Below are 27,934 nucleotides of genomic sequence, written 5' to 3'. Positions count from 1 at the left end.
GGTGCCCTTAAAATTCCTTTGTATAATGTCTCTAGCACTGAATTAGTACATAAAAAGATCAACTGTGACATAATCAGACATTGGCTCTAATCATAATATAAATTAAAAAAGTCAAAGTGCAGATAAATTATGGTTGTGAGAAAGACCAAAGCTGCAAGGATATCCGGCGGATCCTGATGTTGGTGGTATCCTAATGACTTTGAATGAATGAAGCTGATTGGACGAGCTGTTACGTGTTAGCGCTGCAGCGAAACGGAGCGAGCTTGGCTGGCCGCGATTCAAGGCCAGTCTACATTATTGTGCTCAGGAAGAGTTCAAAAATGTCCTTGACACTTATTAACCTCAGTGTGATTGGGCCTAGTGAATGTGGCTGTCGACAGCTTTGACCTTTTCTTTGCTCTTTTCAACAACAAAAATAACATGATTGCACATAACGCATCTCCCAGTGTCGGGTGTTCTTCAAAGGAGATATACAAAGCTGGCAAATGTTCTCACCCTCTGTACTGAAGCAGAAGTACAGATAAAAGACTCTTGTACTTCAGTAAAAAGTCAGTGATGTACAATATTATTAAAACAAAAAATACTGCTCTGCACAGAAAATTGATTGTCTTTTATTAACTTTCATAGTGCTCCAAATACGAAGAAAAGCTTTCAGGGGCTACAGAAGAACCAGAGAAGGTGGGATTCTGGCCCACTGAGCTGTGGGTTGCGATATACCATATACTTGGACGTATACTTACTTACCTCGTGCTCAGACTCAAAGTAAAGCTTTGCTGCTGTTGTGTTGGCTCACACAAGGGGCTCAAAACAACGCATCATGCTTCCTGCAGCCGCACAGGAAGAGAACAAAGCAGGAGGAAGGAGGATTTGGTCTCACTATCAACGTCTGCTTTCTAGGCACCTGATTACATCACACCCAGCAGGCAAGACGCCATCTGGGGTTGCCGTGGCAACGGTACTTGTCCTTAATGCCTCTTGGCTTACTCTTGTTTTGAACTTTGTCTTCTTTCACTCATGTCAAGTGTGGATCGCTCACGGTGGCAGCTGCAGCATGACAGCTGGTGTTCATAGAAACGCTCTACTACAAGTTTCTTACTTTTTTTTTTCTTTGCAACTTAAATTTCTCCAAGCGCTCATCAGTCACATTGAGTTGGTTTTAAACACATTTATGATACAACTCAATGAGGTCAAATCAACCTTTTCCAACCCGATGATGGAGGTTTGGTTCTCAGTCTGTGCATTAAGAAGTGGCCATTAAATCTTGCGATCTTTTCTGTAAAACTAAGGTTCCTCTGGATAAATAATAATATTTAATTTTTTTTGTAATGAAAAACAATGAATGTTTTGAGGTGTAGCCGGCAGTGCAACCCCAACTTCAGCTGTCAATCGATGACATTTTTAAAATCGCGATGGATCGCATGATTTCTGTAGTTAATGTGATTAATCACAAATTAATTGCTCATTTTGTATCTGTTCTAAATGTACAAAAAAGGGACATTTTTTTTTCAATATTCTTATCAATATACGACTGGACAAATATGCTTACCTTATGAAAACATTTCATTTGCAACACTGTAAATCCAAGCACAAGAAATAAGATAAGCACATACTGTAAAAGCGTTGCTGTAGTCTTACCATACTACTGTAAAACTAAACATTACACACATTGTGTACATTTAAGTACAACACGTACTTAAATCCCCAGCTTAATGCTAACACATAATGTAAAACCCCATTGATGGGCTAATAAAAATTTGCCTTGAATAATGAATATTCACACACAGGAATACACATAGGAACACACACAGACAAACAATATAGCAATACTTGCTATATTGCTATATATATAGCCTTCCTACTCTGCGAAATTTCAGTTTCGTCACACCTTTCTTCTTTTGGTCATTTGACTACTGTTTTGCAGGTGTGTTATCTGCATGCGTGCACCACACTGCCCCTGAGAGGCCAAGGCGCATACAGCAGGAACAGCACACTCAACAAAGCACACACACAAGCACAGTACGAGGCCAATTAAAGGTCAGATGACAAAGATGTTATTGGGTCAGTTAAAATTCATATTTGCATTGTTTATATGTTACGCAATTCCAGCAAGTTTTCAACCATAGTTGAGGTTTTTATGACGCATATTGAGTCCTCCCCAAACATACCCGAACCTCAAGACAGCGCAAGGGCTACCAGAAGTGACGTTGGAATTGACAAACACAGCGCGCTATGCACTATACGCAATGGCGAGCAACGTGTTGGAATATGAGGAAGAGGATTTCGACGCACAAGAGCACCCAACTGATCTTGGCCTCGTCAAAGCGTACATGTTTGAGCCGATCAGGAGGTCGGAACCTGACAGCGACGACGATGAGCAGCCATGTAGCAGCTGTACAACAGAAAATAACAGATAATTTTGACAGCCCGACCCCAAACACAACGAGGTTTTGTCATCATTTTCAGTTGAAGTCAGCAGGAGTCAATCACTTTCTGCCTGTTGTTTACAAACATCATCAAAAGGTCTAATACAATGATTCTTAACTAGTGGGTCAGGACCCAAAAGTGATCATGGATCGATAATGGGTGGGTCTGTAAACAGGTAGTAAAAAAATTACAGGGGCTCCTCGATGGTACTGACATACCATGTTTTCAGGTTACAAATGGCGCGCAATGGACTAGTTTGCGTTTTTATTGGATTATTTGATCTTTAACTCACAGCCGACTTACATACAAATTCTGCCGCAAAAAAACTGAGGACTGTGAAATATTCAACATGTATCCCAGGTTGGACTTGACTTTTTATTTTGACTTTCCTCAAAAAGAAGAGATCAGCGGGTCAAGTTTTGTGGCCGTGTTTTGTGCAATTCTAACAGAAAATTATACTTTTTTTTCATTTTTCTACGTTATCATGATCATTTCCTTAATGAGGTTCTCTGAAAGGAACTTTGTAGCTGTAAGCATGTGTAATGTTTAAAAATATGATAGTCAGATGTTTTCAAAGGCTTTGTTTTTTTTAACAATTCATGTTCTTTATTGTCCTTCACTACCGTAAAAGTAGGTGACGACGTGGCAATAACATAAGAAAATGCAGGCCCCAGGGTGACAACAGTTGAGAACTACCGGTCTAATAAATGGGGTACAGTGTAATGTGCTGTAAATGTAAAGTATTGCTCTTGTTGCACATGCGCAGTGATCGCTCCCTCCCTCATGCTCCAACTCGCTCCAGCTCAGTCTTAAACCCCTCTTGTGGCATCCTCCTCATCCTCCCCCTCCTCTTCCTCTTGGTGTCTTCCCTGATGTGCGAGCTTCAGTTCGCCCCAGAGGGAGCACGTCTGCCGACGACGGGGATCGTTAGGACGAAAAGTTGCCGTCATCGTTCATATATTGACGTTGACGTAAAAATGTCGATTGTCACTGGAGTTTCGACATAGAAGCCACCTAAACTCCCAGCAGAGAGGATGAATGTAGGTGAGTAAGATATTATTTAATTTTACTTTTTTTTTTCAATTACAGTAAAGCAGTTTTTAGTTAAATATCTAGCTCCCTTGATTTTCTCAGCATGAAGTTGTTGTTAGCCTTAAACTCAACACAAATATGATAAGTTACTACAGTATTTGCCTTTAAAAAAAAAATCAACAGAATTACATTAACATGAGTGTACGGGTGGAAATGTTCCTTTTGGGAGCTGTTTTTTTTTTTGTCACTAATTTTAAAAAAAGTAAAGAAAGCGTTAATGTTAGTGGGGTTGAACAATATCAAGCTGTGGATGAACTCAAGAGACCACTGCAAGATTAAACAATTTAACAAAAGAAAAAGAAGAGGAACTCAAAATCAAGGATGGACTCAAAGTTTGCTTGGTATTAAGAAGAAGAATCAGCTTTATTGTCATGATCACAAAATATGTTCTCTGCGTTTTACCCATCACAGTGAACACAGACACCACACACTGTGGGCAGATGGTCCAGTCAGGGTCTTGAACCTATGTCCCCCACAGTGGCAGGCAATGTTCTTAACCATTGTTCCACGGAAGAAATACAGCAGATCCCAGATTGGGAGAATGCAAAAGGCAAAACATTTTGCAAACTTCGTATTTTCTATGAGGGAAGATAAAAAGTGTTGTAAATTTATTCTAAGGACATATCGCCCATCTCATTTGGTTAGGATAAACCCCGCCGCACACCAAGCGATGTGGCCGAACACGACTGAACTGGACAACAAATTACAGTCTGTGACTCACACCCACACACCAGGCATTGACCCTCGTACACACCCCAAGTCACTGAAATGGAAAAACGGTGGTCCCTGGTGTTCTTACCGGGTAACATTTTAAGGCTGCACGCATATATCATCGGAATGTTCTTGAAAGGTTGTGATGTGCCGTTTGCTGCACAGGGTCAGCAACAACAGACGGCACCGTGGCAGAAAGTCGCAGCGCATTTCATCGGCCTCGGGCTCCACGCTGTATTTGGGTCAGATTTTTTACGTAATGGACGCCAATGTGGCACAACGTGTGATTGCTTGGCACTTTTTATGTTTTTCTTTGCACATGAGGCTCGTCTACGGCGGCATTAAACATTGCGACGTGAGAGATACTGTATATACAGGATAAAAATAATAATTCAGCACAGTAGTGTTTCGTTTGCCTCACAGTTCTAAGGTTCTGGGTTCGAAGAAGAGTTTGTTTCCTACCACGGCCTCTAAATTGTGAATCGGTGTGAATATGTGTGTGAATGCTTTTTTGTCTATATGTGCCCCTGTAATTGACTGGTGACCAGTGCCTAGTCAGCTGGGTAGACTCCAGCTTACCCGTGAGCCGAATGAGGAGAGGCACTATAGAAAACGGAAGGCCGGATAATAAGGAGAAAAAAATAGAAGAAAACTGGGAGTGAGACTTGAGCAGGCAGATGGTGCAAGAGTTTATTCCTCCCTATGGATCCCAGCCTGTCACATACATTCAGCGCCAAAGACAACAACTGGAGACACACAAATCCCTCTAAGCACTGGCTGACTTTCCTTTATTCCCTGCTTGTCCTTACGCGCTGTGTGGCCTTCCTTTACAGTCTGGATACTTCTCCTTTTCATTGAGGAGGGATTTGCTCGGGCTCAGAAGACTGCAGGTAAGATTGAAATCTGCTTGCAGTGTTGAAAAGAAATGGATATTATCATACACGTCCCGTCTTTTATCTTTTTATGTGTATCGTCACTTGCTGTAGCCCCCTTGACAACATGCGGAGTAATAAAAATGTCAGCAAAGTGAACCTTGTCAAGGATTGATTGCTTCTAGAGTAAGGTTTTATCTCAAGACCCAAAATGTGCAAATGTTGTTCCTGGCCTAACTCACATAAGTGGTAAAAGTAGTCACACACAACACTTTGGTAAAAGTACAGATATTTGTGTACAAAAACAAAGTATGGATTAAACTCCTGTACATAAGAAAAACTAAAACAATACAGACTGAAATATACTGAAGTACAAAAGTAGAAATGAATTTCCACTGTCAGTTATATCCAATAACCAATTTGATAACATGGTCCGATGAAAAAAAACACATACAGGTAAGGTGTATTTTTCCGTCGACTAATCACGCTTTTGGCATTTCGTCTTCCAATTGGCCAATTTACAAAGGACTATCAACTCGCCCGTCGCCGGCAAAAACTATTACACTGTGTTGACAGTTGAGTGGGCGCGGTTTCAGTTCATTCAGCGGATAGCATTTAGAGCGGGGACAACGGTATGATTTTTTACGATTTTGTTGAGTTACTAACAACACTGATCCGTGTGTCAAATTTAGAACACATTTATTTTGACTTGACAGGGACTTCAAGTATATTTAAGTCTGTACAATTTTACTTACGTAAATGAGTTTAATCAGTATGTCTGCTTTATCCAGTCTCTTTTTTTAACGTTATGTTTAAGCATCTGTACTTGAACCTAAGTAAAGCGTGTGAGTACGCTAGCCAGCTCTGCTAAAGAGTGGAGCCAGACCCCTCACATTAGACCCTCACTTGTGTCTCGCGCTTTGCGTTGTTGTGCAGATGATGCCGCCGCATCCAAAGGGCTCAACCCGTCTCAGAGGCCGACGCGTTCTCGCCACTGTGGGAACTGGATACGGCACGCGGACGGTGGCAGCTTTAGCTCGCCAAACTACCCCAACATCTACCCACCCAACAAGGAGTGCCTGTATGTGCTCGAAGGTAAAAATACACCATAATTCTCATCATTGCAGTTTGTGGTTGTGGTATCTGCCTACCTACCTCTCTAAAATTTAGACCACGATAAATCGCTTGAAAACGTTTCCCATCATCAATGTGACCTGTAATCTGCACGACACTTTAGTGCCTTCTCCCGACTGATACTTTTGGACAATTACAGAAGATCCCTCTGACGCTGTAGAAGCTCTCTGCGGAGCATGGGTTGTGCTGCAAGATGTGACTACAAAAATGCCAAGAAAAGTCTACTAGAACATTTGAACTTTATGTAGGGTTAATCAGAGACTGTAAATGCTGGCAGGTGTGTGCTAACTCCCATTTAACTTGAGTTTGAATGTGATTGTTTCACTCTGAACACAGCCATAGTCCTAGTTATAATAGGGTGTGTACATTTGTGCAACCACATCATTTCAGTTGTTCATTTTTACCTCCCCTCTCGAAAATATGTTTTTTTTTTCAATCGAGCTGTACACATTACAGGTCACATTAATGGTGGAAAAGGTTTAGCAACTATTCACCTTGGTCTCAATTTTCTATGACGAAAACCTGGCCTTTGAACAGGGGTGTGTAGACTTTTACATCCCAAGTCACTGAAGATAATTGAAAGTAAAGGGAAGCAGGTTCCATCCCATAATGACCCATGTGACTCACTCTACCCCCAGCGCTCCCCCGGCAAAGGATCGAGCTGCTGTTTGACGAGTCGTTCTACATCGAGGCGTCCTTCGAGTGTCGCTTTGACCACATCGAGGTGCGCGATGGCCCCTTCAGTTTCTCGCCGCTCATAAACCGCTTCTGTGGCGCCACCTGCCCCGGGCTGGTCTTGTCCAGTGGACGCTTCATGTGGATCCGCTTCTACAGCGACGAAGAACTGGAGGGGATCGGTTTCCAGGTCCGCTACAGCTTCACGGCAGGTGATTGCTTTTCTTCCCACATTATGTCATTTGATATTATTATTAATTATATGATTGCTCAAGAGTTTCAACTAAAAAAAAAACAACAATTATTCTCCTCACTTTCTCCTCCTTCAACTTTCCTCACCCAATTCAAATCATTCAGCATTCCAAAAAGTCACACATTTCCTTGAAATCCACATTTTGCATGCAAAAACCACATTGAAGTGAATGAGCCACCCCCCCCCCCAAAAAAAAACAACTTTCTCCCTCATTCCCATTGTAAATTCAAACTCTGTAGATCATTCAGAACATCTTTTGAAATTACAGTATGTAATACATGTCAGCTACTTCTTCAATTTGTCGGTGGTACACGCCATACAGGGGCTTGTCTTTCCCTGCCAGCCCATCTGGCTCCTTCTCCTTACCGGGCTTCTGTTCATTCCACGCCTCTACTCTCTTTACCTTTCTTCCACACTCCCCATTGCTTTGGACAGTTGATCCCAGCTACTTGAACTCCCGCACCTTCTCAACCTCTACTCCATTGAACCTGACTAATCCACCGGCCTTCACTGTACTCTCTTTTGCCTCTCCAGTGAATACCTCTCACCACAGATCCCAATGTCAAGCTGAGAATTTAATACGATTGCGAGAAACTCAAATGTACTCTCACTTGTTTCCATCCAAAGACCCGGAGTTCCATCTGCATGTGGGAGGACTCCTAAACCCCATCCCAGGTAGCTCCTCAATGACTTGTCTTTCAATTCAAATGGATTGCTGAGACTCAGCACTTCCTCCTCCTCCTCCAGATTGTCAGTTTGAGCTGTCCGGGGCCGATGGCCTGATCCGATCCAGTCAAGTGGACGAGGAGTACAAGGTCAAGCCCGACCAGGCCGTGGACTGCATCTGGACCATACGCGCCCCGACGAACAACAAGGTTTCACGGGCACACTTATAGTGGGCATTTAGTGTTATAGTAACACTTCATTACGAATAAAGTGCTTTTCTGGTGTGGGTTGTCACGACAAATGATAAATCGTAACCACAAAAAAAAACCATAGATCATTAAAAAAAGATGAGAATGTGCTGCTTTAGAGGTGTGTCCATCATTAAATAAGAAATGGACCTGCAATGTAAATCCAGCCAAAATCAAGTTGATGCAAGAGAGATTTTTTAACGAGGACAATAGTATCTTTGGTGTTACCATGGCAACCACACGTCACCTGCTTTAGCGGTCTGTAAGATCGTTAAACTGGACCAATATGACTTACAAATCTGAGTTTTTCCATGTTGCCATTGTGTCTTGTAGATTTACCTGAGATTCCTGGAGTACCAGCTGGAGAACTCCAACGAGTGCAAGAAGAACTTTGTGGCTGTTTATGATGGAAGCAACGCCATCGAGGACCTCAAGGTCATTCACAGACTGTATAAATCAGTGTACAGACCTTTTTCACCGTGACATGTACTCCCTGATTGCATCACCAGAAAACAAAACCTTCAATGTCACTTGACCAAGGTGGAGTGATTGAGAAAGGAGAGTAAATGGCTTGAATTTAGCGACTTTAGCGTTTAATAGGACAGCCAGTAGCAACTTTCCTGACAGAGGAGTTGGCCAAACTGGTTGTCGCTCACCTCTGCAATCTAGTAGCTAAGTTCTGCCTCTACTTTTTCAAGTAAAGCAAATCTTCATCTTAGCTACACTGCTTCTAGTTTGTCTGCACGGCACAGTTCACATAAAACTCAAACCGCCGGAGTGGCTAGCGGGAGATGCAATGTTACACGCCACTGCTGAATTCTTCCCGCATTTGGATAGTTGGCGGATGTTAATGTCAAGTCCTGACTGTTTGCAGTTCAGGTCAGAGCTAGTCAATCGCATTCTGAGACCCGTTGACAAACGAGGATGATGAAGCAGTCTTTGGAGAGCAAATGTATGTGTTGTCACGTTGGTTGCAGGCCAAGTTTTGCAGCACAGTGGCCAACGACATCATGCTGGACACGGGCGTGGGCGTGGTCAGGATGTGGGCAGATGAGAGCAGTCGCCTCAGCCGCTTTAGGATGTTGTTCACTTCTTTTGCTGACCGTGAGCTGACACAATACTTTTTACTCATTATAATTTTTTTATTTTAATTTTTTTAAAGTAGTTAGTTAAATTTTTTTTTGTTTTTATACTACTCAAAATTGTTGTGTTTTTCATCTTTTTAGGTTTTAATAATTACAATATTTATTTTTTTATTACTGGTAATTACATTGTTGGCTTTACACTAATTGAATAGTTTTGGTCTTTTTAGTTTTTTCAATTACACAGTATTTTTTTTACTAATTACAGTACAGTGCTTTTGTAATAATACAGTGGTTTTTGTACTAATTAAAAAGTATTTTGTACTTTTTTCATTTTTTTTGCTGTCGTTCTTCTTAACATTGTAGTTTACCTAGGTATGTTTTTGTGTGTGCGTGTGTGTGTGTCTGTGTGTGTGTGCGCATGTGTTGCAGCTCCCTGTGTCGGCAGCGCGTTCTTCTGTCACAGTAACATGTGCATCAACAATTCTCTGGTGTGCAACGGTATACAAAACTGTGTCTTTCCCTGGGACGAAAGCAACTGCAAAGGTAATATTTTTGATAATCTTCGAGACAAGTACACCCAAACTTATTTTTACTCATTATAGTGTATTTCTTTTCTTTCTTTCTTTTACATTAATTTGCTTTTTTTTAAATACAAATTAAAAACAATTCTGTTTAGTTGTTGCTTTTTCTGTTTTAGTTTATACTCAGTTTTTCCAGTTCTCGGTTTCGTTTTTTGAGTAGTTACAGTACAGTGTTTTTCTTTTTACTTATTATTTCTTTACTTATTTTTGCAGTTGTTTTTTTTTTTTTGTGCTAATTATAGTGTTGTTTTTTTAAAAAATAGCTACAGTTTTTTGTTACATTTTGTTTTGATTAATGATTTTTTTTTCTGTTTTTTCCTCGTGATAGTGTTTTTTTCTAATTAGTGTTTTTCATGTTTTTCTTTACTAATTAGTATATAGTATTAGTTATGTTTTTTAGTTATTACACTGTTTTCTTTCAGTGTTTACCTACTTTCGTTCTGTTTTTTGTTTTTTTTTACTACTTATAGTAATTACATGCATTTTACGATACGAATTACACTGTATTCTGACCATTTTTAAAACTAATTTAATTTTGTACTAATTACCGTGCTTTTTTTGTACAAATCATAATTCGCCCCCAAAGAAAAATCTCCTTATTTTTTTAAATAATTACAATGGCTTCCCTGGAATTGGCTGGCGACCAGTTCGGGGTGTACCCCTCCTCTCGCCCGAAGATAGCTGGGATAGGCTCCAGGACGCCTGCGACCCTTGTGAGGATAGAGCAGTACAGAAAATGGATGGCTGGACAGTGGCTTCCTTTTTTATAATAATAATAATAAAAATAATTGTAGGTTGTTTTCTGTTTTTGTTTCGGTACAAATTACATTATTATTATTATTTGGGGTTCTCTCTTAATTTCTGTTGAGAATTTTTTCAAAAATGTCTGTCATTTCTTTGACCAATTACAGTCTTTTTTTGTGTACTTTTGACACTGGTTGTTTTTGTATTGATTTTGTTTTGTTCGACAGACTAGCTGCATTTTTTTTAATTTAACTAGCTGCATTTTTTTTTTCAGTGTGTTCTTCATTTTATGTCCAGTGTCACATGTTTTTGTCGAGCAGAAAAGAAGCAGAAAGGAATCTTCCAGCACACGACGAGGACTCACGGCACGGTTATCTGTGTGTCCAGCGGCGTGGTCATGCTGCTCCTCATCGTCTCCATCTTGGTGCAGATCAAGCAGCCACGCAAGAAGGTGATCACATGGCCTTGTCTTCGTCATCTGGCTTTTCTTTCGAAAAGTGTCCTCCTGTTCAAATAACGACTGTGCGCGTTTTGCTTTTTAGCTGTTGGTACGCAAGAATAACTTGTTCCAGCGTGGTGACTTCCACACAGCATTTGAGCCGCCGCATTATGAACTCTTGACGCTCAGAGAAAAGGTCAGTGTGCCAAACTATAGTGTGTTGACATGAATAGTGAAAAGCCATGAATAATTGACAAGACACTCAAAAAGGTTTTTAATTGCCTATAGATGCCACAAGATGCCAGCAAAGCACTTTTTGTCAACGAGACAAGGCTTCGGCCCTGACTAAATGAAGCTCCTCCTCTCAGTTCAGCAGTTGCCAGGCAACAACATGCCACCAGATGGCACCAAAGCAATATTTTTATGTGAGCGAATAACAGAGGTTCCCCAAAAATATCCGCAAGTTCACGAATGCTGAACTGCAGATATGTGGAGGGTCACCGCTAATTTTTTCTATTTTTACTTTTTCTGTTCTTATAATAAGGCGTAACAAAAAAAACAAAAAAACTTACGAGTAACCTGACTTCCGAGTTTTTCAAGCTACATTTTTGTCTTGAGTTGCAAGCAAAAAATGTTTGTTATTCGTGCTAAATGTTGGCAGGAAACTTCACAACAAGCAGAAGTTTGGCAAATAGTGAACAATTCTTCTTCAAAAAAAGATCAAACGCTTGCTTCAAGTTGTTTTTTGCCACTCTCAGTTAAAAGTCAAACATAAACCAAAGACAATTACACAGTGTGTATTAAACCCATCCATCCATCCATTTTCTTTACCGCTTACCCACACCAAACCACATAAATTAAAAAACTCCGCTATCTTAATGCTAACACACTATGCAAAACACCATAGATGTGCTTTTCAATAGCAACGGTGTCACAGCGTTATAACCGTTCAAGCAACGGATATTTGAACACAAAGGGTGCAGCAAAACATGTAAACAGGTTAACAATAACAACACTCATTGGCATATATTCTTTATCCTATGCGAAAAACGACTAATATAACTTCAGCTTACTGAGTCACTTAGTTTTGAAAGTCTTTTTTTTAATTTATAATGAAGGTCCGTATTATCTTGTCCCCTCGTGGCCAAGGCACACACACCAGAAGTAGCACAACGTCAATGTTCACAGAAGCATGAAATCATGATGCACAAACTTTACATTCTGTTATTACTGGAAGTACAATATTGCTGAGTGCAATTTCTTAAAAAACGTCTTGTACTTCAAAGCCACTTTGAAAAAAAGTTGACTTGTGAGTTGTGTTTGTGTTGTAGAGGCAGTCAGGTGACCTGGGGGATCTTTCCGAGGATCTTCAGTCCCTGCAGGCCCTGAGGAGGTCATCTTCTTCGGGCTCTCGCTGTGTTCACGAGCACCACTGCGGCTCTCAGGCCTCGCTCACTTCAATCAAAGGCGCTCCCGGGGTGGGCCGCAGGTCTTCGGAGCTGACCCCGATCCGTGGCGACGTCCAGAGACCTCTGCCACCTCTGCGCGACTCCGCCGGCAGCTTTCGCAAGAAAAGCTGGCCTAGCGTCAAAGCGGCCGCCGGCCTTCACGCGCAGTACAGCCCGGCAGAGCGACACCACCGAGTCGTGGAGGACCAGGAAGACGACCGAGACGCCGGCTACGACTTGTACGTACACGGGGCCGCCAACAGGAGAGGTCGCTACGAGATGGTCCAGCAAAGATCTTTATCCATGGACTTTTAATGTAAAGTAAGTCAACCCACTAGAAGTGCAACACTACAACGTGTCAGCCTTAACATTTTTGTGCTTCTAAGTGTGTCATTAAGTACAGCGGTGCCTTAAAATACGAGTTCAATCCATTTTAATCTGTAAAGGTTTGCTCACACTGAACTGCAACCCATCAGTTTCAGCAAGACAGCACTGCACCAGTCTTTGCAGATCCTCCGTCTGGTCTTCGCTTCCTTCCAGCCTCAGTTCCATCTTATTGGAAAAATGTCTTGCTTTCATGCCCGATGTCACTCTTTAGTGACTCGTCAAAGAAGGCCATGCGTCTGTACGCCACCAGGGGCGTGCTCTCCCCCAGGAGGGCCTGCGTAAAGTTTGGGCGCCCCCACGCGTACACCAAACTGTTGAGGAAGCCCTGTAAGGACACGCTGGCGGCCTGAAATAAACCAAAGAACACCTCGAACGAGTTCGCCTTTTTTAATTACACTACACGTCGTACAAGTATGAAACTCACCTGAATAATGTAGGCGGCGAACAGGCTGCGCTGTTCAACGCCAGGCCACACCATCAAGGTTGACAGCAAAATGACAAGCAGGGCTGGAAACATTTGGAGACATGTTGATTAGCATCATGTTCATTGTAGGTCAGTTGAGAATGTGATGTGGTCCTAACTCACTGAGCTCGCCAAGCTAAGCACCCTCAATTAATTCACAGTCAGCAGAGCATGGAGGAACATTCAAAAAAAGTTCCATGGTTGGATCGAGGTAGTTTATTTGGATTTTTTTTTTCTTTTTTTTTTTCTTTGTTCAATTATATATTTGGGTTTTTTTCACACCGTTTTTGTCACCTTGTTTCTGGTACCACTGCTCATTTACAACATTATTGACATATTTTTTTGACATTTATCCATCCACCCATTTATTTAACACTATATTTTGTAGGTTTGAAGTTATTCTTATACATTGATTTTCATGATTTTTTTTTTCTTCGTGATTTTATGTATTGTTACACTGTATTCTTGTTCTTGCACTACAAATTATTTTTGCACATTGCTGTTGCAGGTTTTTTTTTCAGCCAAAATAATAAACCAGATATCACTTTTACAGAAAATGCATCATATACTGGTTGGTTTTGTTACTTATAGTAGACCCAGATGACATTCAGTGGTCCCACTGAAGGCCCGTTTACTAAGATCCCGTTAAATTGCGTATTGACTCACTCTTAACAGATTGTGCCGGAATTGTTGCAAAACTGGTGAAGACTGCTGTATTTAAAAAAGGGTTTTGTGCTTTAGGAAATTTGATGGTTTTCACCGTGGAAAATTGGGGAGAGCACCACAAAATGAAGTTTGAAGTGATGGAAACAAACATATTACTCAGTTACAGGAAATAAACCTATCCCTCCGATATCTTTGGCAAAGCCAGCAAACGCATCAAAGTCTTATTTTGTCGGAATTAACCGGTCCCGAGTGAGAGCAGTGTGGTGAAATGAAATAATTTTGTCATAGGTGACGTGGCATGAATCCTTCTTGTGACTAGCTCCAAGTCAGCCCCTTAGTTCATTCTGAAGCTCCAAAATTGGTTTTCAAATTTTGGTTTTTGACATTTTAAAAATGTTTACATGAAAAGAAAGGTTCTCCCCGCTATCGCTCGTTTTTTTTTCTTTCTTTTTCTGCTCTATGCTTACGCCGCTGTGTGTACCGGTTCACACCTGCATTTTGTGCGAGTTATTTAAAGACATAAATCAAATCAATCAAATCTGCGCCCGTTTATGCAAGCGCAAACCTTTCATACTGTAAATCAGACCCTTTTTGATGTACTACTTGGAATGTTGTCTAATAATAAATAAATAAAAACTGAAATTTAATCAACCCAAGTCTGCTCTTGTAGCTGAATGCACTACCGTTTGTGGTTAAAAACCATACGTAGGTAAAGACATTTCAGGCTGACGTTTGGCTTCTAGTCTACACAACACTGCCAGAGCTGTCCACGTTTATTAGGGTCTTTGTAGCAGATGTGTGATGTGATTGAACGGCAAAAACAGAGGGCCCCAAAATCTAATTTATAATGTGTGTGTGTGTGTGTCTGTGTGTGTGTGTGTGTGTGTGTGTGTATACCTGGTGCCCAACAGAACAAAATGACCATGACCATGTTTCTGGCTGTGGAGAAGACGCTTTTCAATCTTCTGCTGGAGCGTCCGTCTCCTTCCACTGGGAAAAGAGCTTCCTGTTGGTGCTCTTCATACCACCTACCCACCTTATGGTAAATAACCTTTTGTTCATAAAAACAGAACCAATGTTAACACTTCTACAGCGTCAAAAAAAATTAAATAAAAAAGTCTGCATGGACTTCTGCTGCTGGTGGCGACTTACGGAGCAAGACAACATCACAGGAATCACCACCAGGAACAGAAAGACTCGCAAAAACGTGTCATGGATTATCTCCTGGGAAGAAAAACAAAGAGGTTGATGATTTGAAAGAAATGGGATCAATTATGGAATTCAATTTTAAAACAATTGTAACGTCAGGAATGTAGTTATTGCATCAATACTTCTGCCTTTCGGGCAAGTTTTTCAATTTAGCATTATCCATCTGTGTAAAATACGTGGTTCAAATTTGGTCACGGAAAGACAAAATCTCTTGGACGAATTTATTTTGAAGGACGCTTGGAAATGGCCAAAATGACTCTAAAATGGCCGCTTATTACCAAAATGGAAGACTTCCTGTATTTTTTCAGGCATAGCTTCTTGAGACTTTTTGGTAAGACAACTCATGAAAGACATGGCTACCAAAATTCATGTTCCCAAGTGAAACTGGCTTCACGTGTTGGATTCTCAAGACTTCCAGGGGGCAATGTATTGTTAGTTTTATGTTTTATTTTGGGACATCAAATGTTGTTGCAGTGCTTTTTGCCCACACACAACAACAAAAACTAAAATCCTTTACAGTTTAGGGTCACCCATCTGTTTAGTATACATGGTGCAAATTTGGTGGCAATCAGGCAAAATCTCTAGGGCAAGTTCCTTGGGCTTCCGGAAATAGCCAAATTGGGCTGAAAATGGCTGCTTCAAACCAAAATGGCAGACTTCCTGTGTATTTTTGGCCTTGGCTTCTTAGACTTTGTGTGTGTGTGCCTACTCGTGATAGACATGCCTACCAAATTTCATGTTGCCAAGTGAAACATCTCGTCTGGTTTAGACCTTGTGAAGTTGAGTTTCGCGTTTCATCAAAATGTCGATTTAGGTAAATGACAAAAAAGAAACAAAACAATGTTTTGACACTCACCGCATCCGAGCAGGAATCAATCCAGATGTGTAAGAACAAAACACAACTGAGGATGAAAAAAAAAAAAGTCAACAAAAGTGGTCAGTAAACATTGTCACGTCTTTTCCATTTATAACACATTCACTGCCATTGACGGCTTTAGAAGTCAAACATCCATGTTAACTGGGAGGGCTGGCAGTGAATGAGTTTTAACGTTGAAAGTGCTGACCTGGTGCAATATTTAGCTTGGTCCTGGATGGTGACACTTCGGGGGTCAGGAATCAGCGGAGTGGATTTGATGAAAGGCGTGAGCACATACGCTAAGTACACAGCAGCAGGGATCAACCTGATCAAGATTTCAATTACGTTAGCCGCATCATTTACGCTCAAGTCCAGAAAGATTCAAAAGAGACACTCACCACACGTATACGTAGACTGGTAAAGATAATAGTTGACTTCTGCGGGGATTCTGTGAGACAAATGTGGATTATTTATGCATCTTATTTCAAATGTGGCCAACAGTGTACATGTTGATGTCTCACCTGCCTTCCCTCCTCCTCAGCTGGCATCGCTCTCCATCCTTTGATGGGGTTTTTGGACTTCCATGCGTACACTGCCACCAGCAGGAATGAGATCAGATAAAATGTCTGCAGCCCAAAAAGACAAGGAAAACACAAAACAAAGCAAAAAAGTTCACGTCTGGCCCACGATATCTCGTTCTCTATCAGTGAAATAAACACATAAATGCATATAGTCCGAAGGTAATGTTACGTCTCCAATATGATGTCATCAGTATAATATATAATGTACAGTAGAACCTCGATTTACCGGACCATGACTTAACATTAGCAGAGACTGGATACGTATTTCCACGTCACAGACATAACAATATGACTAAATCCAACAAACAGACGTTCATCCCGTGCCTACATAGCGGCAATAATGAATGTGGCGACATTCCATCAAAGGCAATGTATTGTTCGTTAGGCGGCCATGTTGAATATGGCACTTTTCCAGGCCATACATTGACGTGGTGGCCATGATGGCAGGAGTTCGATCTATTGTTGCACGGAGCTCTATGCAGAGAGAGAGCAGCATGGCGGCGGTGTTAATTTTAAGAGGAATAACACACAAGCCTTTGGAGTCTGGAATATCCTATTTTTGGTACAGTAAAGGTTTTATTTTTTTGTCAAGCTGTTCGCCTTTGGCAGCGGATTTGTAACTAGGAAGCACACTAATTCCTTGCGGCTCATAAACGTGACCTGCCTTGATTCGCCTATCAGTACAGCAAGCACACCAGTAAGTTTGGATAACATTTCAAACTTTTCAAACATTTTCAAGCTTTTTAAAAATAAAAAATAAAAAATTTTTTTTTTTTACAATAACATTGGCCATGACAAAAAAAAAAAGTACTGTATAGTAATATGAGTGCATATGGCCACAAAAAAAGTGCTTCAATATAACGGACAATTGGCTATAACAGACGACCCTCCACTATTAATCTACTAAATCGAGGTGCCACCGTATTAATTTGCATTCAAATTTTCCACAGTGAGGCTAATGTATTAGATATTTGTGTGTTACATATTTAGTTTTCCTGATCGCATAAAACAACAGGTTAAAATCACGAGGTGGTGCAACTGTAATTGATATGGCAAATCGGCAGCATGGTGAAATTGTGGTTAGCACGTCTGCCGCAAAGTTCTGAAGTTTGGGCAAATAGCGGGTGCAAAGTGTTATGTAATTTTATTTCAATGTCATATTCCGACAGTGCCTCTTTGGGTAATGATTGTTCACTGACTGTCTATGATATTATGAAGTATGAAGTACATGAAGTTCAAGTACAGTTCTCGTGACAATGATGTAATTTTATTTTTACTTTTTTATTTTTTTACAAGTGACCCTTTGGCACACTCACATTCCTCAGATTTACAACATGTGTTTTACATCATGATGACATTTAGACTCTACTTCATGTGCATGTAATAAATGAAAGATTATTTTGTAATACCAATGATAACAATTACAATACACGAATGGATTCAGATGTTACAAAAAGGCCAGAAATTTTGAGAACGGTGGAAACTTCCACAAAAAATTTTTATTTTGTATTTGTATGTGTGAATGTTGCAAGTTAACATTGTGTTTTTAAGACATGTAAATCAATTTAAAAAAATGTATACCACTGTCATTTACTCTAGTGCCATTAATACGAAATTATATTTCACAGCTTTCGGGGAAACCTGGGAGCAAAAGAAAACAGCTATTCCCACTTCTGCTTTAAAGAGAAATAAATGTTTTCACTACTCAAAATAGCAGCTCTACATATGTTTTGTTGCGTGTCAAATACACCTCCTACACGAACAGTATGTGATCCTTAGTCAAGTGAACTGGCGCGTGTTCCTTTTGCGTCGGCCAAATAATCCAACCTGATAGTCTGAATATTTTCCATATTTACATTTAGAAACAGGCTGAATGGACTCATGCATTCCAGTCTCACTTTTGCTTATCTATTACACTGAAAGTATCCACGATCCCTGCAACATTCCCTTTGACCGCTGAAAAGTTGATCTGAATGAATTGTGTCGCTGAAATAAATAGGCCATAATTTAAATAACTGAATTAATGACGGATGTCTGTACTGCGGCGAACAAATATCAGTGAAGTCATCGACTCGACTTTCATCACATAATCGTTGACAAACATTTATGCCTCATTGCCATAAAAAACAAATCACAGCGTTTTTTTGTGTGTGTGTTTTTTAAGGTAAAAGGATATTGTTGCTCACCAATGAGAGAGGCAGGCAGTATTGGCAGACTGTCACGTTGTTGTTGTTGTTGTCGGGGACTTTGTTCATGGCACTGGTGAACATCAGGATCAGAGCAGCCGCAAGGTCTGCTAGGGACAGCTGGACCAGGAGGTGCACCTGCACACACAAACACCATGCTTTCTATCTATCCATCTATCCATCTATCTATCACCTATCTCGCTATCACACAATCAGACCTGTTCTTTGAGATGTCTCCATCTCACCATGGAAACCACCAGCACAGAACAGCTGCCAATCACGCTGCAGACATAAGAGAGAGAGAGAGAGAGAGCACGTTTTCATAACCGTGTGTATGTATGAAATTTGCATGTTAAGTCGATAGTACTTTAGCACCCGCTCCTCGTAAAAAAGCTGAGTCAAGAGAGATGACATAAAAAAAATAATAAAAATAGCAGGTGCGAGATATCGTTTCCCTACACTTGTTGCTTTTTCACATGCTTCAATTGCGCTGAAGAAAAAATTGGTGTCGTAAAAGCAAAATCATACATTTAACGGTGGCAGTCTGGCAAGTGGTGCAAAGTTCAATCATTGGTTATTTATTGTTTTAGGTTTTATACTGGATCTTTGTTATGTACAGCACTTTGTTGCAGCCTCACTTGGGCAACATATAAATAAAGTTGAGTTGAGTAATTACAGGGATTTGATTGACATTTTTGATTGGTCATAATCATACAGTGGGAGCACCAAAGTTGAACAATCCGTTGCGGGACGCTGGTTGATGTCCAAGATGTTCTCATTCCACCCCACAAAAAATTCCCCGTAGGAATGAAGGTAAAGTGAATTAACTAGTTGCCATCATTAAATGTTTTAAGGCGAGACAAGGCAAGGAAAGTTATTTGTATAGCACAATTGAATTTGTCGATAGAGGCGAAGAAATAAACACATTGAAAATCACAAAATAGGACTTTTTTTTCATGTCACTTCCTCCTTCTAAAGCCAACGCCTGTGATTGGCACCCTCTGGTCATGTGTCACTCTACCATAGTCTCAAACATGACATACTTTTCCACCTTGTGGTGCAATCTATTAGTTTGTCTGATATTTTGAACAGGTTAGGCTCTATTTTCGTGACTAGCGCCAGTCAGTAGCGCCCCGTAGTTACACTTTTGAAACCATAAAAGAACATTGACTTTTGAACAGTGTCATCTTTATAATTTTGGGCTTTTTTAATGGAACATTCACTTATCTGTGTTGACATATCACGCAATATAGTCTAAATTGTGCACATTTGTCATTAGGTCAACATGGTATGGTTCACATGCTGTACACATTTAATGAAACACATTTTTTATTATCTATGTACATTTCATCATGTTTTGTTGTTAGTTTATTATTTGTGTAAAGAACAAATTCTCTATGTGGGTAATTCCAAAATAATGATCTATTCTTTTAATGAACTTTTTGTTTCAGAGGAAAATCCTGTTGATGCATGTATTTGAAATTAAGAAAAGTAATCAAAATGATCAATTTTGTTTTATTTCTATTTACGCTACCATTACACATATCCCGTATCCATGTGTCACTTGATCCATGCGGTGTCGATCCAGCCTAATTAATATGTCATTACATGTATTGGTCATATTGTAATATTGTACTGACCAGCCAGACCCAATACTGTTCCTGGTTCGATGGTTATCAATACACGAATCCACCATCACTGGTACCCTTCATTGGTGACATCACATTTGACTTTAACATCTTATTTGTGCATTTGTTCTATACTATAAAGTAAATGTTAAAACAAGTCTGAATGGAAAAGGATGATGACATTTATTACCTGGGTGTTAATGAGAGCAAATACACAGTAGAGAGAATATCAATCTGGAAAACAAAAAAATAGACATTTGATAAAGTTTTCCATGTCTGGCTCTTCATTTCTACTTGCCTACAAAATGGTGGCCAAAAGGTCTTACCTGATAAGCAGTAAGCGTACTGTTGAAATCCATGCTTGATAAATCAGTCAATGTAAAAGTCATGTTTGGTTGGACACACACTCCGAAGAACATTCCTCCATGGCAGCCTTTATGACAAATGTGTGCTGTGGTCAATGAACACCTACACACAAACGCAAAGTGAAACAAGTCACATGATGCTGCTTTCACTCCACCTGCAAGTGTGTGTGTGTGTGTGTGTTTAAAACAAATGCAAATGATTGAATGGGGAATCCCAATCTTTGGGTTTCATGAAAAGCATTAGATAAATGTCATTCATATTATTATTATTATCATTATTATGATTATCCATCCATCCATTTCCCATAGCTGTCATGGTCTGTGTTTTGGTTTGGGTTGTGTTTAGTTTTGTTCCATGTTTTCCTTTGTTCCATGTTTGTCGTGTGCTCAATAGGTTGTTGTGTCCACCTGTTCTCGTCTACTTTTTTGTCTTTATCATTGTGGTATGTCATTGTTAGGTGTCATTTTCCCTTTCTATTCCACGTCTTACTCACAGGTCATAGTTTGTTTCCAGTTTTAGATATTCAAGTGTTTCTTTGTTACTTTGGTTTGATTATCTGTTGTGGGACTTCGTTCAGTTTTACTTTAGCCAATATCCTTGTTTTCCCTTTTTGAAGATTAAATATTATTATTTTGAGACTCCTGCCTTGCCTCCCTGCTTCCCTGCAATTGGGTCCACCATGTTCTTGCCTTGCGTTCCTCTCCTTCGCCCTAACCACGTACATGACAGAATGAACCGAACAGAAGAGGACCCAGCGGAAAGAACATGGCGTCACCCTGGACGCCACCAAACTGCCTCCCACCGTCCTCAGCCTGCCATCCATACCTCTACCCTCCTCCAGTAAGCCCTATCGTTCAGTCTTTTCTGTCCTAACCACGTACGTGACAATAGCGCTTCTCCTCACTAGGGTGGTGGGCATGCTGAAGTCTATCCCATCTGTATTTGGCATTATTAGTGTCAAATAAAGACAGACAAGGAAAGTGGCTGTGCAGGTTTTCTGCTTCAGATCCATGCAAAAAACAAAAAAAAAACTGAAAATCGTCAGTGTAAATGTAGGGCTGTTTATTTAAATGGGGAGTTTTTTTTTTTCCATTTTACCTTGTATGGAGTCAAATGTCGTCATAGGATCCTGTGAAACTTTGTCATCTAAATGCAGACGTAATTTATAGTTCTGGATCTCGCTCCCTTTTTTTATTTATTTTTTTATTTTATATATATATTTTTTAACGAGTCTATGAAAACAGGTTCTGAGATGTTCATGTTATTGCTTGTGGGGAAAGAAAGTCAATCTTTTCATCTTTCAGTTTTAAACCTGTCCTATTTGGCTGCTTGGTCATGCAGAATGGAGGATCTGTATCCCTTTTATGTCAGAATAATTTTCTATGCAACAGTGGAGTTTTTTATATTGCCACTGTGGTTCTTGGATGGATATTTATTGAAAATTTCAGTCGGACAGAACCAGGTTGGAGAAGGGAGTGACAGAAAGAAAGTGGGAGAAGACAGAGAGAAAAATAAACAAGAAAAGACAGAACACTTGCTGTAAGAAAAACAAACACGACAAAACATTATATGAATACGAAGATGCCACATTAGAGTCGAGTTTTATCCGGGAAAGTAGTGCTATGCCCTGTGAAGGAAGAACAGGACAATGTAGGACAGGACAGGAGGGGAAGAGAGCCGGACAACTGGCGTGCAGGGGGAGTGGCTCTGTAAATTCTAAACATCTCTCGAAGCGGTGTACAAGTGAGGGGACCTCCTAAGAAGTTTTCAGTCATAAGAGTTGTTTATGGCAATTAGGAAGATTTCAGTTTAAACTTCTTGTATCAAAAACATGAGGCATTAATTAAAGCGGAGGCACGGTGGCCGACTGGTAAGAGCGTCAGCCTCACAGTTCTGAGGACCCGGGTTCAATCCCAGGCCCCGCCTGTGTGGAGTTTGCATGTTCTCCCCGTGCCTGCGTGGGTTTTCTCCGGGCACTCCGGTTTCCTCCCACATCCCAAAAAACATGCATGAATTGGAGACTCTAAAATTGCCCGTAGGCATGACTGTGAGTGCGAATGGTTGTTTGTTCCTATGTGCCCTGCGATTGGCTGGCAACCAGTTCAGGGTGTACCCCGCCTCCTGCCCGATGACAGCTGGGATTGGCTCCAGCACCCCCGCGACCCTAATGAGGAGAAGCGGCTCAGAAAATGGATGGATGGATGGATGGATTAATTAAAGCCATTTTATCCAACTATGGTATCACAGTCGGAACACGAGGAACCATCACATGAAAAATATGACATCAATAAGAGGCGAAGAAGAAAAAGACACAAAGAAGAATGTAGCCTCGTCTTGAATAGATGGTATTGTACGGTAAATAAAGTGGATAAAAAAGTAACACAAGACTGATTCTTGAGACTGCACTCACTAAACAAGACTGTAATGAACAGAAAGCCCAGTCAGCGCACAACCGACCAGCTGTGAAAGTATTTGCATGATCACTCCAAAACTAGCTGCTATAGCTAACGTAAACAAACTCCAGGATTCACACAATGCAATGTTGATTTTTTTGCGACAATGAACATTCTTATTATTACGTTAATTGTCATTGTCGTTTCCATGTATGTTACCAGTAGTTTGTTGAATGTATACCTTTTTGAACGGCCATATTTATTGTTGGTTTATGTTGCACTGCATTTATTTATTTTAATTCAACTGTTACTTTAAGGCGGCACGGTGAGCGACTGGTCCTCACAGTTCTGAGGACCCGGGTTCAATCCCCGGCCCCGCCTGTGTGGAGTTTGCATGTTCTCCCCGTGCCTGCGTGGGTTTTCTCCGGGCACTCCGGTTTCCTCCCACATCCCAAAAACATGCCTCAATTGGAGACTCTAAATTGCCCGTAGGTGTGACTGTGAGTGCGAATGGTTGTTTGTTTCGATGTGATTGGCTGGCAACCAGTTCAGGTTGTACCCCGCCACTTGCCCGGTGACAGCTGGGATAGGCTCCAGCACGCCCGCGACCCTAGTGAGGAGAAGCGGCTCAGAAAATGGATGGATGGATGTTACTTTAAGCTCGGTACACGCATAAAGACAATCAGCCTGTTTTTGTACCGATTCTGCCACCTTCCTGACCAAGCACGTAAAACGCCAGACAGTCTGATGTTTGATAAGATTATCCTATACGATTCTCTTTCAGTCTGGTGTGTGTTAAGAGCGGATTCGTCCTGATTTTAGAGTTTGAAACAGGTCGAGGCCAGCAATCTTAAATAATGAACGAGTTCAATATTTACGACCAAACCTTTCATGAGTGTGGGAAACGCCGACTTCTCCCGAATCAGGACAAATTGAATTGTGACGTGGAACAAAATATATCCCATCAAGAAGCGCACTGACTCAACAAAAGGGGAAACAAATGCAAAAGTTGGTTTCTCAGACAGACAGAGCTATTTTCCAAATCAAGTTTTTGGAGGACAACGCCATTTTACAAAGCTCTCGGCTGCAGAAACCTGTGCATATCTGGAAGAGTTTCTTCTTCTTTGGTTTTGTGAGATCACGTGTGATCACGCATTTTGAGACCAGCGGTGGAACAGAATCTTTGTGTGTGGTGTTCTGTGTTGCGGCACGGTGGCCGACTGGTTAGAGCGTCAGCCTCAAGAGTTCTGAGGACCTGGGTTCAATCTCCGGCCCCGCCTGTGTGGAGTTTGCATGTTCTCCCCGTGCCTGCGTGGGTTTTCTCTGGGCACTCCGGTTTCCTCCCACATCCCAAAAACATGCATTAATTGGAGACTCTAAAATTGCCCGTAGGCTGTGACTGTGAGTGCGAATGCTTGTTTGTTTGTATGTGCCCTGCGACTGGCTGGCAACCAGTTCAGGGTGTATCCCGCGTCCTGCCCGATGACAGCTGGGATAGGCTCCAGCACGCCCGATTTGAGGAGAAGCGGCTCAGAAAATGGATGGATGGATGGTGTGTTGAGACTATTAGAGAACAAAAAAAAGAGAAAAAAGTATAATTTGGCCACAGCTACCAACTTTTCAAATGATTCAAAGGGAAAGACCACTGCAAAGAAGAGACAGACAACACAAAACTGACACAAATTCCCTGCAGTAGTAAATGATTGGTTGATTAAGTTAGCGGGTGGTGGCACGGTGGGCGACTGGTGAGAGCGTCTGCTTCACAGTTCTGAGGACTGGGGTTCAATCCCCAGCCCCGCCTGTGTGGAGTTTGCATGTTCTCCCCGTGCCTGTGTGGGTTTTCTCCGGGCACTCTGGTTTCCTCCCACATCACAAAAACATGCATGGTAGGTTAATTGACAACTCTAAATTACCCGTAGGTGTGAATGTGAGTGCGAATGGTTTGTTTGTGTGTGTGCCCTGCGATTGGCTGGCAACCAGTTAAGGGAGTACCCCGCCTCCTCCCCGATGATAGCTGGGATAGGCTCCAGCACGCCCGTGACCCTCGTGAGGAGAAGCGGCTCAGACAGGATGGATGGATGGATGGAAGTTAGCGTGTAAGATTTTGACTTACGACTCCAGTCAACAGTCCACTGATCCCACAAAGGAGGAACAACGAGCTGAGAGCAAGCGTCATCTGCCCAATGATAAATGACAATAAATATTAGCATTACATTTACATCTCACCATGTTCAACGAAAATGCAATAAACGTGAAGCTATTGAGGTTGAAAAGTAGGATGTAAAGTTGCACAAAGTTACTTTAGCAGTCGCGAGGCTTGATGCTGAGAAAGACGACGACGACGATTCCTTTTATATGTTGGGTTGGCTGTCTTGTAATGTTGAATGTGTCAAATCATGCCAAAGTCACGTGACACATCAAACCAAGTCCCACATCACAAAAACAAGTCATGCAACCAGACAAAAAAATAAAATAAAATAAACAAAAAAGAGCCTTTGTTACTGATATTCTGTCTTTGCCGAACAGGTTTTCAATTAATTAAATTAATCACTGGGAACCCAATTCGGGGACGAATGAAGGAATAATTTAGTCAATGGAACTTAATTCATTCCGAGAGTCGGTTTGTAAACCAAAATGCCAGCTGAAGTAGTACTTGGATAAAAGTACAACTATCTTAATAGAAAATAACTGTGGTAAAAATAAGTCACCTTGTACAATATTACTTGAGTAAAAGTAAAAGTACCTGACATTTGCTGGCTGAGGCTTGAACACACAACCTTTGGGCTGGGACCATTCGACCACCAGAGCCATGCCACAACTTCAGTTGTGTACAGTGATTTAAGATCTGCGTGTTGACTAATGGGCAAAGTTAACCTGAAGATGACTAAAATAACAATTATGTTTTGACTTCACTGGATTAATAAAAAATCAGTTGAACTTATTTTTAAGGGCTTCTTGAGGTTTGACAGGGAGTTTTTAATGTCAATTTTTTAATGTCAATACTTCTGTTATTTAAGTTTCAAGTTAAAATCTGTTTGGCATTATTAGTGTCAAATAAAGTAAGACAGACAGACAATCACGGGAAATTGCTGTACAGGCTTTCTGCTTCCGATCTGTGTAAATGGAGGGCTGCTTAACATTAAGGGGAGCTTTTCACCCATCTTACTTTGTATAGAATCGAATGCCGTCATCGGATACGGGGAATCTTTGTCTCAGAATGTCGAGTTAATTTTCACTTCCACGTTCTCTTTGTTTAACAAGTCTGTTTCCCCTTTTGATTTGTTATAGAACAGTGCAATATGAGTGAGTTTAACATCGCTGGGACATCTGCGGTTGCTTACAGCAGAGCGCTGTTGAATTTGGATGATGACGTGTAGTATATTTCAATAGTACTGAAACCAGACTTCCTTTGGGAAGGTCAAATATGGTCATGAGGAGCACCATCCTTCTGGGTGCAGCCAGGGAGGCACGAAAGCCACGCCCAGGGAAGGAAAGCTTGATAAACATAGATCCAGGGTTTTTCGGGGGCTTTTTCGTCATTCTGGCAATGTAAGCAGCTGTTATGACACTAAGGTTTGTTCAATAAATCGAATTAGCCCAAACGCCAAGTGTCTCGAAGTCTTCATTCATCCCATGCCCGACGGACGTCGGAGTTCTCCCGGGTGACCTCCAACTCGGAACCACAGACGAAAAAAATCCACCACACATGCACATTGGATCAGAACATGATACACGGTATTGTTTATGTTGCTTTTGGAATGGAAAAAAAACATCTTTCTTCAGGCTCATACTTGGCCGTTTACTTGAGTTGAGATTATGAATACAAGTCTGTCACAGTTCGCCAAACCGGAAGAGGGCAAACCGTATTATCCGCAACGTATATGAAGTCACGGCGCTATGTGCGAAGAGCCCGTTGCCCTCGGAGACAGCGACAAGCAGCAAGGAGAAGGAGGGAGTTCCAAGTGGTGGGCAGGGTAATTGAAGGTGACATCATGGACACACTTAAGGGTTGTGGCAATTAGGCTGATTGCTTCACATCTTGGCACGATGATCACATCAATCAGATCCATCGCAGTCATCCAATCAAAACCTTTTATTTATCCCTGGGGAGCAATTTAAAAGGCATCAGTTGCAAAATCTTAATGAAGAAGAGGACAGACAAAACATCAACAACATAAAATTGTAAACAAAGTGCAAATTCTGTGTACAATCTATATTTAAAACTTGTATTGGGTGAAACTAAATGCTCATACAATCCGGCTTTATTTCACCGCCTCACTAACTGCGTTGCTTAATTCCCCTGCCTCCTAAATGTACGTACGCATGTGTCAGAGTTCACATCAAGTTTATTTTGATAGGTCGCATACTTTGTGCGGGACGTTCTTTCAGGCCCCATTTTGTGTGTACACAACATTGATAAGTGTGGTTGTCGGAGATGGACACCCCTCAGGAATCTGAGTGCCAACACTTTCCGGCGCATTCCCGTTTATGTGGCACGGGGCTGGCTCAGTGCCACCTTTCCTGAAGTCAGAATGATCCCTTTTGTTTTTGTGGTGTTCAGTGTGAGCTTGTTTACTGTACCCCAGTTGGTATTCCTGGCAAAAAGGTTGAAGGAAAAACTATATTGTACGTTGAAACCATTGACTTTGCTTGCGGTGTTGGTTGTGGTTGACTTTTTAATTCATTGCTTTGTTGGGCGATACATTGTTCCTTATTGCTGAGTAATTATACTTGGTGTGTGTCATCTCTATCAAGTTTTGCCCCATTACCAAGAAGGTAATTCTCAACAACAGGCTGATAATTAATGACACCCAGGAACATTTAAAC

At 41.1% G+C, this 27,934-nt stretch overlaps 2 protein-coding genes across 4 annotated transcripts; one reads left to right on the top strand and one right to left on the bottom strand.

Moving 5' to 3' along the window:
* Positions 1-3,282: 3,282 nt before the first annotated feature.
* On the top strand, positions 3,283-12,693 carry neto2b (neuropilin (NRP) and tolloid (TLL)-like 2b). Its single transcript, XM_061773846.1, has 12 exons — positions 3,283-3,468; positions 5,061-5,117; positions 6,036-6,194; positions 6,872-7,120; positions 7,789-7,836; positions 7,909-8,036; positions 8,409-8,510; positions 9,053-9,179; positions 9,590-9,703; positions 10,806-10,936; positions 11,028-11,120; positions 12,256-12,693. Exons 1-12 carry the CDS (start codon positions 3,459-3,461, stop codon positions 12,685-12,687), a joined length of 1,650 nt encoding a protein of 549 aa, XP_061629830.1. The 5' UTR covers positions 3,283-3,458; the 3' UTR covers positions 12,688-12,693.
* Positions 12,694-12,699: 6 nt separating this feature from the next.
* si:dkey-30c15.2 (uncharacterized protein LOC558938 homolog) lies at positions 12,700-25,446 on the bottom strand. Of its 3 annotated transcripts, XM_061773847.1 has the most exons (14): positions 25,408-25,446; positions 25,221-25,283; positions 20,675-20,816; positions 20,539-20,582; positions 18,939-19,002; positions 18,721-18,858; positions 16,475-16,579; positions 16,352-16,401; positions 16,162-16,278; positions 15,954-15,999; positions 15,041-15,112; positions 14,786-14,939; positions 13,184-13,266; positions 12,700-13,105 (listed from the first exon to the last, which is right to left on the bottom strand). In XM_061773847.1, exons 3-14 carry the CDS (start codon positions 20,765-20,767, stop codon positions 12,926-12,928), a joined length of 1,146 nt encoding a protein of 381 aa, XP_061629831.1. In that variant the 5' UTR covers positions 20,768-20,816; positions 25,221-25,283; positions 25,408-25,446; the 3' UTR covers positions 12,700-12,925. The 3 variants fall into 3 exon arrangements, with proteins under 3 accessions (XP_061629831.1, XP_061629832.1, XP_061629833.1); XM_061773848.1 differs by lacking the exons at positions 25,221-25,283; positions 25,408-25,446 and having other exon boundaries at positions 20,675-20,860; XM_061773849.1 differs by lacking the exons at positions 20,539-20,582; positions 20,675-20,816; positions 25,221-25,283; positions 25,408-25,446 and adding an exon at positions 20,361-20,474.
* Positions 25,447-27,934: the final 2,488 nt, after the last annotated feature.

The sequence above is a fragment of the Phyllopteryx taeniolatus genome, chromosome 5 (assembly GCF_024500385.1).
Source record: "Phyllopteryx taeniolatus isolate TA_2022b chromosome 5, UOR_Ptae_1.2, whole genome shotgun sequence".
Taxonomy (NCBI): Eukaryota; Metazoa; Chordata; class Actinopteri; order Syngnathiformes; family Syngnathidae; genus Phyllopteryx; species Phyllopteryx taeniolatus.
Note: the sequence above shows the minus strand (reverse complement) of the source record. Positions and strands in the feature narration are given on the sequence as shown.